We start from the raw sequence: 17,786 nt of genomic DNA on the forward strand, positions 1-17,786 counted from the left end.
CAATTAATGGGAAACCAAACGAAAAATCCGTCGTTTGGCAGACTTAATCAAAAGCCTAGGTTTTCGGTCTGCTTTAACTCTTTCCGTTTGTTCATCATCAATAATACAAAACGTTTTTATTATAATCATAAATTATTGAACATTTTCAAAAACGCCTTCATTTGATGTTTCCAAGATTATGATTACTTTGATGCACCGAGGAGGCATTCTCAAACCTCGTTGGGAAAAACCAATAGAATGAATTAGTTAATCTCTTGTCTCGTCTTTTTTTAATGCCAAAATTTCCGGGATTTTTCCTTTGGCTACTTTTATTCTAAATATAATGATTTAAACATCTATAAATTCCATGTTATTTTTCCTTAGTTTTATGTTTCTCACCGTGTTTTTGCCTTGGGCTATCTTGCTAAGATCTCCTAAGGCAAAACTTCGTTAATATACCAACCCTTGTAATTAAGATTAGAAAACTCTAGATTAAAACCTTATATTCAAAACCCTAGAGAATACTCATTACTAGAGTAGAGAATGAGCGTGAAGGTCCGGCAGGTGAATTTTTGTTTTGTTTTGTTTTTTTGAGAGTGTGTACGTTGTGGAACACACAGAATTATCAAGTTATGAATACCTATGTATAATTTTAAACTAAGGATCCCCTGGCAAATACTCATAATATAGATCTGAGCGTGGTGGCCCGGCAGGTGAATAAATGAGTGGTTGGGTAATCAAGTTCAAAGCATAACGAGAGAGTGGTCTTGTACGTTGTTGAACACGCAGAATTACCAACTACAGCTATGAATGCTTAAGTATAATCTTAAACTCAAGATCCCTTGGCAAATACTCATAATTTAGATCTGAGCGTGGTGGCCCGGCAGGTGAATAAATGAGTGGTTGGGTAATCAAGTTCAGAGCATAACGAGAGAGTGGTCTTGTTTATGAATACTTAAGTATAATCTTAAACTAAAGATCCCCTGGTAAATACTCATAATAGATCTGAGTGTGGTGGCTCGCAAGGTTAAGATGTTAAGTATTCAAGTTCAGTGGTGTTGTACGTTGTTGATAACCCACGGCTATGAATACAGAATATAGTTGTAGAATAAAGATTTCCTGGCAAATACCCATAATCTTTATCTGAGCGTGTTTTTACGCATGTGATAGGTCGGCTGTGAAAGGACCACGACCACGACTTTGACCACGACCATCGACCACGGCTATCGACTATCGACCACGACTATCGACCACGACCGCGACAATCGACCACGACTACGACAATCGACTATATTTTCAATCTACTATATTTTCACTGCGAAGGTGACACATAACAGTCGACACTAAAAAGCTGTGAATATTACGATTGAGTCGGACTTGTGATCTTTATCACAAAACCAGGAAGGTGGGCCGCAGATAAGACAATTGTTTTGACCTCGAACCTAATTTAGATCAATACAGATTGAGTGTGATATGGGTCCTGGCGAGGAGTGAGTGGTGCGGTTTTGACAGTCCTAATATTAGCCTCGAGAACAGAACGTGTTATTGTCCTGAGTTAACTAGAATTTTTGCCCAGGCTAGCAGGCGCCTAGCATAGTTGGATAGACAGAATATGTTAATTAAAATACACATATCACACGAACATGATATATAGCAGGAAGCTGTGTGTATGGGGTCTCTATGGCTAATGAAAAAATGACACTCGGATGCTGTATCTAAACATAGCTTTTTAAATGAATAAAAATGAATAAAATGATTTACTGTTTATTACATTTTCCTAAAAATATTCCATATTGTTGCGTAAGTATTAAGTTATATAATATAAGCAAAGCTTCTTTTACTTAGCGATCATTTTAATTGAGGCGATCTACTTTTTAAGACCGGATTTTCTGAGGGTGTCACTGGCACATTTTCCCCCGTCAATTCACGATATAATATGCTCTCTTACACGAGTGCACTTGCGCATGCACCTCTGCTCGCAGGGTAGCAGTTAGAGTTTCTGCCTTTCCAAATCTTTCAATTTTTAGCTTCGAGTGAACGGCAAGGGATAAAAATAGACAAACCTGACATTTTGGTGAAGTATTGTTCTATTAGTATTAACACAGACAGGTTCAGTCTGAATACTGACACGAATTCCTAATTAAAGCTTCTTGGTTCTTCTTTCTGATCTTCAGTCGCACATTTTCAGATCCAGCAACTCGGTTCCATCGGCGATGGTTGCCACCAACAACGGGATTTGAAATACGAAGCTTTCAAAAAGTGTCAGTTAATTAGATTTTGTGTCGTTTATCGATAACAGGTTTCAAAACGGATGCTAGTCCAACAGTTAAGCTACTAGTGAGCTTTTACGCACGTGCTGAGTACAAAACAGTATCATATAGCAGAACTTGGTCGTAATTACGAACCTTCCAGGAAACAGCTCTTCAGACAAGCCCGAGAGAATCTGCCGAGAATATTCAAAGTCTTTTTTTGTTTTAATAAGAACTATTGACCTTCCTTTAGTTAGAGCTGTTTTGTTTTGGCTCAACGACTTTTGGCGAGTGAATAATTTATAAGGAATAATCAATCAAGTCAATCCATCAAGTTGAACAGTATGCTAATCGAAAAGGACGCTATAACAAGGAAAATGGCCAATATTGTGAAATTAAGAACAAAGCAATCCTTTATTTTTGGAATGCTACTGCTGTTGCTCATTCTGATAAAGACTGCCAAACCAGAAAGGTTGGATAAATACCAAGAAGGAGACTTGATTCTAGGAGGAATGTTCCCGATTCACTCAAAATCATGCAGTTGTGTTACAAGTTCAGACGAAGATTGTCATCAGATATATCCAAAAGGATTGTTTCTGGCTGAGGCAATGGTATATGCTGTAATGCTCGTTAACCAAAGAGGTATTCTACCCTACGATATGTCGCTAGGATATAATATTCGAGATACGTGCAATACTCTCGATATGGCTGTTAAAAACGCTCTGGTTTTTGTCACTCAAAGGAAGAGGAAATCTATGGAGACCATCGATGATTTTCAAAAGGCTTTGGGTAAACATTCTGATCCATTTTCCCTCAATGGGGATATTTCGATGGGAAATAATCACTCAGCTATTATTGCTGTAGTAGGGGCAGGAAATAGTGAACTTTCCTTAGCCGTGAACAATATATTAACTTTGTTTAACATCCCTCAAGTAGGATATGCTTCTAGTTCAGCTGTTTTTAGTGACAAGACCCGTTATAAAACATTTCTTCGAGTTCTACCACCAGACAACCTTCAAGCCAAAGCAATTGCTCAATTATTTGCTCATTTTAAATGGAACTACGTGTCTCTCGTGTCATCTAATGACCACTATGCTGGTCCTTTGCGCGAATCGTTTCGCCAGGAGATCCAACGACTTGGAATATGTCTAGCAAATGACATCATATTTTCGTATTTACCCTCGAAGAACATAATTGAAAAGGCGCTGATGAGCATAAAACAGACAAACAAAGCACGTGTAGTTCTGGTGTTTGCGTCTGAGCGCAGCGCTAAAGTTATACTTCAAGCTGCAGAATCGCTAAATCTGACAGGTCGTATTTGGGTTGCAAGCGATTCGTGGTCTAATGCTGTTAGCCTTTTTAATCAATACTTTTCAGTTTTAAAAGGAAGTTTGGGAATTATGTTTGCCGTTACTCCCGTACCGGAATTCTTGGTTCATCTAAAGAATAGACTAAATAAGTCTGCAGAAGATATACATCAGGATCCGTGGTTGAGAAGTCTCAACGAGGCTGTCCAAAATGAAAAGTTAACATCTCTTATAAATAATTATGTTAATGCCAACCCGGAATCAAAACAAAATCTTTCAAACGTCATGAAAATCCAAAGTGTGTTTGCTAGAGTCGATTACGTCATTAACAGCGTGTTTATCTTGGCCAACGTGATCAGAGACTTTTGCTTTCGGTTAAACGTCAGTTCTGGTGCTACTAAAGCGGAAAAAAGAGCCTTTTGTCTTAAAAACCTTAACCCACAGTCGTTGCTACCGCTGTTGTTTAACAGAACTCTCACAGGCTTTAATAAAAACCTGACGGTAGATCAACATGGCGACCCTCCTGGGAGCTATGATTTCTTTAATCTTCAGCAGAGCGAAGAGGGAGAAGAACATGAACAAAAAAATCTTCGAATTGGCAGTTACGAATCATTGTCCAAAGTGCTGAAACTAAACGACTCCGTCATTGACTTGGGCCAGGGAAAGGGCACAGTACTTATATCAAGATGTAGCGACACCTGTCTTCCTGGGGCCTACGTTGTTAAACGTAACTCCAAGCACACTGCTTGTTGTTGGGATTGCAAAACATGTCCGCCAGGTCACATTAGCAATGTCACCATGGCCACGGAGTGTATGGAGTGTAATATCGCCGAACACTTGCCTAACGAGAACAGAACTCAATGTGTTTATGTTCCTCTAAAATACCTGACTCGAGCACACCCTTGGAGTATCTTCATTAGTATTTGCAGTTTGCTTTGCTTCTTCTTGGCTGTCTTTTTTGTTTGGGTGTTCATTCGTCACAGACGCAGTCCTGTCGTTCGAGCGAGCTGCTTCGAGATCAGCCTGGTGTTGCTTCTGAGCATAGCAGTCGGTTTTCTCCTCCCTCTCGTCATCATGAGGAAACCGAGCCACCTTCAGTGTCGAGCTTCAGCGTTTCTATTTGCTGTAGTATTTGCGGTAATACTGTCGCTAACGTTAGCCAAGATCAACAGGACAGTTCTCATACTGAACAACCGCATGGGAGGTGGTGGCTTCCATCGAAAATTCCTGCTTTCCAGGCGAGCGCATTTCATGAGTGTTCTAATCTTTTCAGCCATACAAGTATCTATTTGCATCACATGGTTTTTCCTGAACCCTCCCAAACCAAAAGTCTCTACCATTCCTTTTCCGGACTTTGTCCGCTTTCTTCACTGCACCAGTCATAAAAATCCTTGGTTCTTAGTTTCCAGTGGATTCTTGATTCTTCTGAGTATAATCTGCACTGCCATTGCCTTTAAATCCAGAAACTTTCCAGAAAATTACAACCATGCCAGGTTTATATCACTTGCAATGTTCACATTCAATGTTGTTTGGATCACGTTTATGGGTGCGTATTATGGGAACCCACAGCCAGGGATCCATCAAGTGATAATCCATTGCTGTGCTATTATATTCTCAAACCTTTGCTTGATGATGCTCATCTACGGGCCCAAGGTCTACGTGATCTTTTTTAGACCCGAGTTGAATAATGCAAGGACTTTTCGTGAGATGAACTTACAGCATTTACTCGGAGGACCGGAGAGGGGAAGGAATTTCTCATTCGCAGTTGGTACTCCTGGCCATGGAAATGTATATTTGATGGAACAGTGCGATCCAAATGAGAAAGCTGTACAAACGGTGCACATTCTTACTTACAACGCTCAAACACAAACAGACTTCAAGGAAAGGGTGCCCATACGCAGACATAAAAGCAGTCTTGTTAACAGGATTTTCGGGCGAGGAGGTTGGAGAAAGACTGGAGATATCATCATGGTGTCCTCGTCACCTCAACACAAACGGGTCTGGAGTGAAAGTGATGCAATTAAGACTCGCAAGCATAAAAGTCTCTCACATTGCCAAAGTTCACCTGTTATTTCAAATTCGCATTGCCATACAGACAATCAAGCAAAGCCCTTGCTACGCGACTTTGACAGTCACAGCTCTGATGCTTTTGGACTACACAGCATAGAAGAGGCGAAAGAAAGTCCTGCCACGTCTAGAAGCAGGTTAAGAAATGCAGGGAATCAAGACATAGGAGATTTTGAAAGCACCACCACTAACCAGTACTCATGCTTCAGCGAAGAAGACGCAGATAATAACGACGGCGATGATGAAGATGAAAGCACAGTAAATGATGTGAGATATGACGATGTCTTTACCACAACTAACTCTAAATCCGTATAGCCAACGACATTGATGATGAAGATGAAAGTACGGTAAATGATGTGAGATATGACGATGTCTTTACCACAACTAACTCTAAATCCGTATAGCCAACGACGGTGATGATGAAGATGAAAGCACGGTAAATGATGTGAGATATGACGATGTCTTTACCACAACTAACTCTAAATCCGTATAGCCAATTTGTTGTAAATCATACTAAAATATTCTGCAAGGTGGGCCGTGAATATGAAATACGGGAGAGAAGAAGCCTACGTGTCACGGTAATGCTCACGAGTGAGTATTCTTGCCCGAAAACAATCTTAGATTCTTGTCATATTTGCAGAACCATGAGGTGTTTTAATCAATCCAGTGCTGCTCCTCTCCTGATTGGTTCTGGTAGAGGAAGGGGAAGACTGGGGAGGAGGAAACAAGAAGAGGCAACACCTGTCAGCCAGCATTGCCCTCTTTTTAAGATTTGCGCGTTAGTACACTGACGAAGAAGTTTCTGTGATCACCGCGGGTCAAGTAGATGTACGTGCAATGCAATGCATACTACGTCAAAGCTGGACGACTACAATAGTTTACTTCTTCTGTTTTGTCCCGTAAGCCAGACCCACAATGCACTGCAATGCCAACTCGACCCAGTTTTTTCCTCAACCTAAAAATGGCTAATATGATAGTATCATGACAGAATTACAGCCTGTTTAAAAGCAAAGGCCTCTATTTAAAATGACTAAAACTGACATCAATAGACTCTATCCCGAATTCGCTTGACTGGTCACGAAACAGTGGTTTCAGGTCGAGGTTGAACTTGATGAATAAAAGAATCAAGTCCTGTCTCAACTTCAAACCATTGTTTCGTGGTCAGTCAAGCGAATTCGGAATCGGCCTATATCAGATTATATATAAATTGCATAAATGCTTGTTCTTATTTAAACTTGAACATGAACGTGAATCGAATAAAAGAACTATGGACAGTTTCTGTAAAATCGCACCAGATTACTTTCAAAGGCAGTTTTGTTTCATTTTGAAGTTTACTTGGATGCTCTGTCAAGGAAAAATCCACTTTGGCGTCATGTTTTTTCATTTCAGACCACATGTCATTTCCTTGATAATAAGATTTTTTGTTGGAGTCTTGTCCATATTCATGAGTCTTTTCATGCACAAGCGTCAAACAAAGAATTTATACTCTAGGGATTGACATGCCCAAGTGGATTTGGACTAAAGATATTCCGTATTGATTTTTTTTTTAAATAGTACTGATGAGATCGAGGTTTTCTTTGAAATGCTGTCTTTTGCTAAAAATATATATTAGGAGGTACCTTAAACCCGCATGCTCTCACAGGTCTTACTTTCGGGTATTGTATCTAAAAATATCCTAGACATTTGTAATTTAATACGAAAATATCCCCATACATTTTCTTTTATATATAACTGGTGCTGCATCAAACGTGATTCCTCTCGAGTTTCAAATATGAACATTTCAAAACTGAAATGTGAAATATTTAATTTGATGACGTCACACTTTGTTACTCCTAAGACACCGAGTGAGGTTATTACTATATTAGCTTGCGTAGCGGCGCTCTAGGCGATTGGGGAGAAAGAGGAGGAATCTCCTCACTACCTCCCTCCCCCAATATCCTAGAGCGCTTCTACGCAGGCTATTACTATATTGGTGCATCCTCCTCATTGCTTGAACGTGACACCTAGCTTGACCTTACTGATATTCTCTCTTCCAATGAAGATATAGCAAGTAACGCATCACCCGCTCAAGCCTTCCAAGAGCCGTTCAGACCACAGCTATCACTGAATCGATTTCTGGCCTCGATTCTTGGTTTATAATTAGATTTAGCGTTTCACGTGTGCAATGAAAATTCTTTGTTCGGAGTTAAGGACACTAAACTATAGGCTCCGTCTGCCTCGCATGAAACCCACTTTGTATAAAGTGAATGTTAAAGGTACCGCTGGCCCGTGGCACCATCCCCACTTCCAGTCTAGTGGTCCATAAATGCTTGTGGCCTGACTGTAAAAATGCTTTGCAGTTCTAAGCACCAGCAATACATAGTCCATCAAGTCCTCTACATGTCAGTCAATTTTTCCAAAGGCCAATCAGCTTGCCCTTCTCGAGGTGATGGATCAACTGAAACAAATATTTTTCTTCCTTAAAAGGGTAGAAGTTTCGATGGGAATGGCATTATCTAAAACGCTTCCTTGCAAAAATCAAACTTGTTACTTTTATCATTGTCTTCAATGTCAATCATTGTCATATGTAATGACTTCGTTAGATGTTCATATTTCCTCTAAAAATAAATAGAAGAGAATGTGTCACAGACTCTCGCAAATGTTTGTTTTGGCATCTTTTGTACGTGAATGTGTTTTGGTATCAGTACAGCAAGCTCTTGCCCGGAAATGATGTCAGCAATCGATATCTGTTAGCTTTGGAATTCAGTAATATGAACTAGCAATTGTATTTCTGTCAACATCTGTTTCATGGGAAGAACAGACTCTTCATTTCATCACGTCTTAGTGCTTACGTAGTTTTGTACTTAAGCCACTGAAAAAGCTTATTGGGCTGACCTTTGCCTTGAATGTTACGTGAGTACATCAGTCCTAGTGGTGCATGATTCAAGCCAGTTATACTTCTCGCGTACTGCCAAAAAAAAACGAGAATGAAAGCAGAAGAAACTTTCTATCCGCCTAAATCAAGTTACAAAGAAAAACAGACGAAGATCCATCGTGTTATTTTTTACAGCGTCCATCATCTGCTGGTCTGTGTGGCTTCTCTTCCCACTGTATTCTTCGTGTACCATCTTTACGGCCTTCCAGAACATGAAACTTGGTGAGTATCTAGAATTCAAAATATAATCTTTGTTTCTCTTAATAGTGTGTTCTCGTAGAGAAAAATCAATAGACTTGACCCATAGTATGTTAAGTATGTATATATATCCTTGACATGCATGTATCTCTTATTCCAGTTATCCTCCAGACTGATAAGAAACTATAAGGCATACTCTCTGAGAGAACTAAAGCTATCGCTACAATTCTCAAGGCAATGATATGATATCTCATTTGTATAATCGTCAAGCTTTTCTTAATCTTAAAGAAGTACAGTCGTGCCAATACCTTTCGAACGACGTGTACCGGTCGGGGAGATAAAAAAAGCAAGATATTTGGAGCCGATGCGGACTAATGTAATTATCATTATCCATGTGATAGTGTTATAAAAGTGGCTTTGGACCCTATTTTAATAGAAAATCGTCTTCCAGCAGCCTATCCACAACTGTAAAGGATGTAAAAATGTTAAGCCATTCATCAGCTGTCAGAAGGGTTAATTCCATTGATAGTTTGTTTATTTAAGCATTTACAACCAACCCTCTAATTACTTATAAATTAGATAGTCCCTTATATCATTAATGGTACTTTGACATTGAGAATTTTTTGATGTTTATTATCGCTAACCAATGAACTAATAACCGTATACAATCTACTGAGGAACGCTTTGATTTTGGTTAGAAGATGGAAATGTTTCAGCACCCCTTCACAGAATTCTTTCAGTATTACTTCAAGGTCAAGATTCGTTCTTATTGATAAACAACTTGTGACGGAACGTGTCATTGTAGTTGTGTCCATTCGAATGCTTTCCTTTCCCTTTCACCGAAAATGAAATAACGGCAAAATGACACGTGAGTTGATGATATTTTGCTTAATGATATTATCAAAATGTTTCTGATCTGGAAGTAAAGACCCACGCTATTTATAGAGGGGAGCTACTATTTGATAACGTTTTTTTATCGTCATTATTCGCGTCTTCCGTTCTCTATAATTGATATTTATTAAACATACGCAACGAAAGAGTGGGTGATGATTATAGACCTCGACTTTTTTGTCCTACAATTTGTAAAATACTGCGTTTAGAAATACGACAATGAAGTATATATATATATATATGTAGGAAACCGCTGACATCTGTACTACATGTCTCGATTTTCGGTCAAAATCTGACTATATTAACGCTAATGAACTTGTCAGTGTTCGCGGTCACGATCAGTTTGAACTTGATACAATAATTGTCATGTAAATATCAACTCCAACCTTGTACTGAACTACAGTAGTGTATGATTATAGTGATTCAAACGAATACGGGAAACTTCTTTTTTGCTGAAATTAAAAGTCACGAGTTATCATTGTCCATTTGGGAGTTACCGGCTTTTAATTATAACTATCTAAACCACAAGAAAACCTTTTCAGTTCGTGTTTCGCTGATGATTAAAAACATTCACTTCTCTACTGACCTTTTATGGGGGACTAAAACAGCGGTGTTCTAAATAATCGTTGAGTCGTATTTTATTTTTGTCTTTTATTTTTCAAGGAAATGGATGTCGTCATCTGATGGTTCCACCGCTTCGTCACCTGTTTTTATTGCTAGTGATTATGAAGTTTCGACAGTAAAGGGAATTGCCGTAAATAATTCAATAAATAATACTCAAAGTATGTACCGCTGCCAGTTAATACTCGTAGTTTTTAGAATTAAGCGACCGTTATTACACGATATATAGCTGTTGAAGTTGGGTATCCAAAATGTTTTCAACATGGAATTTGACTGTTACCTAATACCTCATCGTTTCTACGCTTCGCGTATCCACGAGTTAAAAAGCCAGTACTGATGAGACTCATTATGCTTGAAACTCACATAGAGTTTTGGGTTTGGCCAATTAGCCTTTGTAGCGGCGATTTGGGGAGGGGAGGAGTAAAGGGATAAAGGGAGAAGCCCCCAAAAGCGCGACTACGTAGGATATTCGCCGAATCTCGGTGCTGACCAATAGGAACGTGGGCTCTGGGTACGACATTGGTAATATGGCTCACGAGCGAGGGCAGCGAACGAGTAAGATATTCTCAACACGGGAATATAAAGTGCTTACCAATGGCGTAGAAGATTCTTATTAATCGAGAAAGATAGATATTTCATCGATGATTATATATTAATTTGATTTTATAAATTATTTTTCAAGATATCCAACAGTGCAATGCTCCCCTTATTCACAATCAATCATCCAATGAGTGCTTTGCACCTTGCAATTGGACCACGATGTCACCGCTGACCTACAAAACATACTACGGGCTCATGGCAGTTGGGCTGTGGTTTGCTGTATTTGCTACCATCTTCATCATGTTCACTTGGTCGAGGATTCAATCTCTGTAAGTTCTTACGGCAGTATTGCGATCTCTGAGACTCAAGGTTCGACTCATGAAATGAGAAAACATTACTCCTAAGTTAGAAAGGTCTACTGGGAAAAAATGTATTGCAAAACTTGAAGTCCCTCAGCTTCTTGCAGGGTCCCAAAATGAAAATCAAGGTTCAGGGTTCCCCTATTTTCTTAATATTTTCTTTCCCTTCAATAAATAAACTAATAGATATAATGTGCATCGAACTATATAGTTGAATAATAATGTTGTTTATTATATAATTACCAATGAAATATCTATTTTTCTCTATTTCGAAAAATTGATATCTTCACACGTGAAAATAACATGTTATTTTCACGTGTGAAAATAACACCATTGCGATGGCTATTCAAAAATACACGGGAAGAATTGCCTGAAAAAGCCAAAACATACTTCATTGATAATTATATAATAAACAGAATATTACATGGGCGCTTGGAGATACGAAATTTATCTTCTCGTGTTGAAAATCTCTCACTCGTTCGCTGCGCTCACTTGTGAGAGATCTTTTCAACACTCGAAGATAAATTTCGTATCTCCGCGCGCCCATGTAATATCCTCTATATATTTGATCCTTTTCTTCAGACGTAAATTTCCTCATGTCGTTCGCTTCTACATCGTCATTTGCTGCATCCTTCTTTGTAAGTATGGCTGTAACAGCGAATTATCAATACGCATCGTCTATTTTAACTGAGCTGATTGGAACATGGTTAATTAACAAAAGTGTTCAACACCTTTCAGTATCTCATTTCACTCGTCAAATAACCAACTATAGTTGTGATTTTCTTATTTAGCTTGTTGTAAAATGCTCCCTCTTCGCATTGGACTGAACAAAGTGTTTTGTGGCGAAGCAAAGCAATGGTCTCATGTAGGTCAATCATCCCTTACCATCACGATACAAGGTACGTCATTAAAGTGGATCATATTTTTGTCATAACTGATCAGTAAAACTGCTTCCGTTCGAGCCATGGTGAGTTCACTCAGGTTGGGCCAGGAATCATTACTCTAAGTCGCTGTTTTTCCCTTTTAAAATGATGTATCATTCCCTTGAGTATTATTTCCTTGTTTTATGGATGAGACTGAACTGAACAAAATACAGTACTGTATGCAGCTTGATTAATTTGCCTGCTTAGCATTTTCAAGTTTTTACTTGATCCAGTTATGAAAGAGGGTGCGCGCGTTCACAAATCGTTCCCTTTCTGGTAACCCAGCGATAACAGTTAATGTTAGTTGAACATAATAAATTGATGTTTGAACATAATAAAGAAAAGACATTGACCAGAAATATATAACGGTACAATCAGTTTGTTCAAAGCTATTGTCCATCTATATTTTTGTATGTTATTGTAGCGAATGCGTGATGGCTCTTTTAGTAAGCACATAGCTGGGGATTACTTGTGAGCTCACACTGAGCTGCTTATTCATTTTGTTTTAGGAGCTTCCTCCCACTACTTCACTCTAGCCCTTTGTTTTTGGTCCATGTGTTTTATTACCAACACATACCTCGTGGTTGTCAAGGGTAACAGACTGCTTTTCGAGAGACCTATCCTCGTCCACATAATCCAGTCCTTGTTATGTTGGGTGTTGCCCGCTATCATTGTGGCCAGCTGTATATATTCCAAGTATCCTAACCCAGCATACAAGATGTTTTTTGTTGACTTCATGACGGCTGGTCCTACTGGAGATGTGTTGACGTACCTGTCCGTAACTCTACCTATGCAGATTACCTTGAGTATATCATTGTGTCTTTTATGGTCCGTCACGTGGTGCATTCGAAGGGTAAGCGTCAAATGTAACGTGGGTTTAGAGGGGGGAGTTTTCTGTCTGTCAATTACGTATGTTAAGGACGCGACTAATGCCAGTAATAACCAACAATACAAGGACACTCCGTTTCGTCGCTCACATGATTTTGATAAAGTTAGAAAATGAGAGGGGCGCATTACAAGGAAACAGCTATGAGTGAATATCCATGGTATATTCATGAAAAACAAAGTCAGCACTCTCTTGATTGGCCGTATAACCCATAGGGGCCTTAGAGAGTTTAAGTGATTTCGTTTCGTGAAGTCAAATATAAGAAGTCAATAAGTTAAACAAAACATTCTTCAGAATAAGTGGAAAAGAATCGAAAAAAATCTCCAAATGGTAGATATAAGTAAATGAATACTTTTCTTTAATGAGAAGGCTTGCAAAAGGTAGAGTCAACAAAATACAGGAAAACGATGAATATGTTGTTCTTTCTGCCGTTTTTAGGAACGGAGAAAAAACTTGATGTTTGGCTTGTCTTCTAATAAACCAAACACTCCTAGTGATTTTAAACGGCCAAGCAGCTCTAAGTACCCTTAAAAGCTGTGTGTCAAGTCCTCCAATATATACGCTGTAAATATAACCTGATTCAGTTTTGCTGCGCCAAACTCACAAAAGTCTGTCACCTTTAGTTTCCCACTACCTGATGCACGCTTGAATATATTATGAGATTTACTATAGGATTTTCTTTTCTGTTATAGTCTCGATTAGACCATACCCGAAACGCGATCAGACCAGACAAAGAAACCCAGTCTATGCTTCGGATCGAGCGTCAGTTCACGAGTATGAAGGTGATGATCCTGCTAGTGGTGGGTGTGGTCTTGTCCATTACGACTACGCAAGAGTATCGACTAGAGGAACTTGTTTATATGGCGAAGAAGTACTTCGACTGCCTACAGGTAAGACTCAGTGATGGTGACGGAACAATGGGTGTGGAGTCTTGCCGGATGTTGAAGAGTCAATGCGTCGTTTTATTAAATTCTCTTTCATAGCGAGAGGTTATTGGCCGAAAGTGAAGTCTGGATAGAGGAATACTGGTCGAGTTTTTCCATAGAACCTTTACTTTGCGTGAACGTTTTCCCATTCCAAAGCTCTGAAAAATAAGCCGATTATTTATTCCAGTTTTATATATACTAGACTACCGAACTTACTGACAAACAAGAAAATAATACTCAAGGAAATGACAGATGTATGTTTAATGTGAGAAAACATTACGCCCAAAGAAAAATTAAATGATGCTCAAAAAGACAAGACCCACGTAAGGCATAAATAACAAACGCGCCAAAAAACGAAAAAAATATCGTATTATTCTGATGCATTTGTAAGGGATGACGCAAGCGTGTTTGATACCCTCATCAAACATGGTTTTCGACCAATCGTAGCGCGCGTACTATCCCAATTATTTCATAAAATATAACCGACTGCAGATCCAATCTGCAACTACGTTAAAATTTTCAGTCAGCAAAGACCGTGTTGGTTTGAGTGTAAGTGATGTTTTCTCATTTTCGACCACGAGTCATTGCCTTGAGTATTAATCAATACTGAACAATTTCTTGATTTCACTAGACGTCAATCCCTGTATCGTGAGTTTATTAACGTTATCTGGATCACAAGTCAAATAGAAATTTTACATTTTGTTTCCTTTTAGTACTCCAAAGACTGCCAAGAGCCCAACCTGTTGACACCACTATACGCCATCATCATCCTAGTCCCAGGCTTCCTCTGCATCATCTTTTTCTTTCTCTTGTTCATGAATAAAGATTGTCGAGAGATTTGGGTATCCTGTTTCCAGAAAATAGCTCGTATATCCAACATCACCAAGCCACGTTCAGATACCACTAAATCAAGGTGTTCGTCTACTCTCACTTTCTTGAATGACAGACAATTATCTGATGTTACTTTTCGCCGAAATAACTCAATGCTTCGTACTAAACTACGAACGTCGTCAACGCCAAATATAATGACTGTTGCTTTGGAGAAACCATCACCATTAGAGCTCCAAAAAAGAACTTATTTATCTCCTTTAGCTTTAGAGAACAACCGACCGAGAAGTTCATCCACTCCTTTGAGATTTATGCTCGGAGATGAGGACACGGGTTCTGAGCAGGATCTTGCACGTGTTACGTCGCTACCCGGGACTGCCACGATGGGTTATCAACAGACGCCATCTTATTTCAACATCGAGATAAAAATCATAAGTGACGCTAAAACGAGTGCAGGAGTAGAGGAATACAAACCAAAAGATAGTGATGGTAGTGGTCAAGGGAGTGAAATCCTACAAGGTTTAGGTTTAATCCCTAGGTGCGTCCCAGAACTTGATCAGAGAAACTGTAAAACTAGCGATAACTTTGTCTATCCTATAGATGAAACTATGAACCATAAAAAATTCCTAGGAGTCTGTAGCACAAAACTGTAACCATCTCCGCAGGATTCCTTAGTGAAAGACAGACAAAGACTGCTCGTGCCTTTGGCACCGAGTCGGTAGCAGGGGCGGATCCAGGAATCAAAGAAAGAGTGGGCCGAAAAACTTCACCCTGATGAGAAAACCATCAAGACCGTATGCAAAAACAATGCCTCATCGGCCCACCCCTAAACCCGCCCCTGGGGGGTACTAGTGCAAAAGATTGCTATCCCGTTCTCCGAAGTCGACGCCTCATCAAATTCTCTCCGCGTTAATTGATAGATGGCTTCTATTTGTCAAGCTACTGTACCCTTGTGGCTTGCACCAATATCTATTTCTTCTCATTTGCATTCACTGATAACTAACCTTGTAATCAAAATGGCGCCGGACTGATTCCGAAAAGGACCGAGGTTACCATTCAAGCTCTTAATTGTGTGCTTGGTCAAGTGAGACACCTTATGGCTGGTTCTCTGAAATTTTCAAAAAAATATGGAATGGGTACAAATCTGAGCAAATTGTTTGATGTCAGTATGCTGAAGACACAACTACCATGACAAGAGACCCAAGAAACGAGGTTTTGCATGGGAGCGTTATAGAAAGGGTTAGGGAAGAAAAGCAACAGGAAATGTTCGATAATTGTGCGAAAAGGAAGCGAAATAAGCGATAAAATGCGGGAGAAACCTAAGTGTTTGCCCCTTACATCGACACGAAAGAAAAAAGGTGTGCGCATGCTCTGAATCCGTATGCAAATTAGTCCGAAACATATCTAAATTTGACAAAAGTATACAACAGTATGCTCGCGATTTTTTTTTGTATTCTTCTTGGAGAAAACGAACATTTTCTCACTCAAACTCTTCAAAATTCGTGCTGAAATGCACGCATGCACAAACGTTTTTCTCTAGTGTCCCTCACATCACAAGTTTCCTCTAACAGGCCAGGAAGGCCAGAATTTTCACCAAAATCGTGAAAGAAATTGAAAGGATTAATAACTTATCCATTTATACCCTGCGCACAGCCCTAATGTCATTCTGGTTAACACCAGTGTATAGTCGGGGCTGCAGGCAGGCTAAACAATGCATCCCCCAACCCCTGACCGGCAAAAATAATTGGACTCTAAACTATACAACTTCAGTCTTCAGGGTTTACTACCTTTCTGTTTAGAACTAATAAGAAATTGAAAAGAATCATTTCATTAAAATTAATGTCCATAATCATAACCCAAGCCATTCCAGCCCCTCCAATAAATGAAGAATGCAGATATAAGGGACCGTTCATTATTTAACTGGGGGAGGCTGGGTGAGAAATTGGAAAAGGCGCCCATTTTTTTAGGGGTCCCCCAACAAATAAAGTGATTTTTTTCCAGACCCCTCTTCACTATCTTTAGACCTTCACCTGAAATTTCAAGTCCCCTCCCTTAAATCCATAAAAAAATTCCAGGGCCCCTTACACTACCTCCTTTTCTACATGAAAAATTTTCGAGGCCCCTCCTTTTCTCACCCAGCCCCCTCCCCCAGATAAATAATGAACGATCCCTAAAATATATTTCCATTCGTTGGGGTTCTATTCAGAACTAATAAAAATAATTTATGTAACAACGACAATAGTGAGTCATACGGCTATTAGAATAATTTACGTGACGAGGAGTTTTGTTACAAAATTCCTAACTTGTTAGTAATGGTGTTTCTAAACGAATTATAATTTGAAATTCAAGTGCATTTCAGAAATAAGTAAGTAAAAGAATAGAGTGTTTATTTTTAACTTTGTACTGATCTAGTGTTTTGTGTATGTTATATATCTGTGAAAAAGATAACTTAAAAAATGGTCCAAATTAGTGTAAAGTTTTGGAGGTCTACGGTCTACTGAGGACTATTGAACTGACTAATTTGTGCAAACTTGTGCAATTTCTTACGAGGATTTTCACGAATACTGATATGGTATGCACTCTTCAGTTTTTCTTGAAAAAAATAGCTTGACTAAACATAATTTATCTCGTATATCTCTCTAAAAACCTTTTTGTCGTATGAGCAGAAATGAAAGGGAGCGAAGGAATGAACGAATAGAGGGATGATGGGATAAAGAATGTTACTGAAGTACAGAGTATGCGCTGTGCTATTATGTTATGACTAGATAAAAACTGAAAGATATTGTCCGTTAGTCTAATCCATAGTGATCTATCATCAATGCTGCGTTCTGATTGGATGAGCTACTACTAGGGTATATACGTTATATCCTACTATTAGCGGAAAGTGCCGGCTTCGAAAGCCAAAAAATTGAATTTAACATTAATATATAACTTGCTTGCATCTATATATTTGACCATCAAAATCCTCTCGACCTCATCTCCTAAGATTCAATGGTCTCGAGGGCTAACAATACTTGTCTTTCGCTATAGATACATGTACACGTGATCAGTTTCTCTTCAATAATATGCCCTCAAGGCCTTGGAAGCGTCCTCTATTA

The 17,786-nt window shown here is 39.1% G+C and overlaps 2 protein-coding genes across 2 annotated transcripts; both read left to right on the forward strand.

The window, feature by feature from the left end:
• The first annotated feature begins 1,750 nt into the window (after positions 1–1,750).
• Positions 1,751–6,888, forward strand: LOC116301787 (metabotropic glutamate receptor 3-like). The gene has a single exon (XM_031710903.2). It carries the CDS (start codon positions 2,573–2,575, stop codon positions 5,915–5,917), a length of 3,345 nt encoding a protein of 1,114 aa, XP_031566763.1. The 5' UTR covers positions 1,751–2,572; the 3' UTR covers positions 5,918–6,888.
• A 1,424-nt stretch (positions 6,889–8,312) lies between these two features.
• LOC116301788 (uncharacterized) lies at positions 8,313–17,475 on the forward strand. The gene is made up of 8 exons (XM_031710905.2): positions 8,313–8,738; positions 10,269–10,387; positions 10,909–11,095; positions 11,708–11,763; positions 11,917–12,024; positions 12,558–12,901; positions 13,627–13,824; positions 14,574–17,475. Exons 1-8 carry the CDS (start codon positions 8,569–8,571, stop codon positions 15,339–15,341), a joined length of 1,950 nt encoding a protein of 649 aa, XP_031566765.1. The 5' UTR covers positions 8,313–8,568; the 3' UTR covers positions 15,342–17,475.
• Positions 17,476–17,786: the final 311 nt, after the last annotated feature.

This window comes from Actinia tenebrosa, unplaced genomic scaffold (genome assembly GCF_029948245.1).
Source record: "Actinia tenebrosa isolate PJP-AT-01 unplaced genomic scaffold, QUT_ActTen_1.0 PGA_scaffold4__44_contigs__length_22323623, whole genome shotgun sequence".
In the NCBI taxonomy this organism is placed as follows: domain Eukaryota; kingdom Metazoa; phylum Cnidaria; class Anthozoa; order Actiniaria; family Actiniidae; genus Actinia; species Actinia tenebrosa.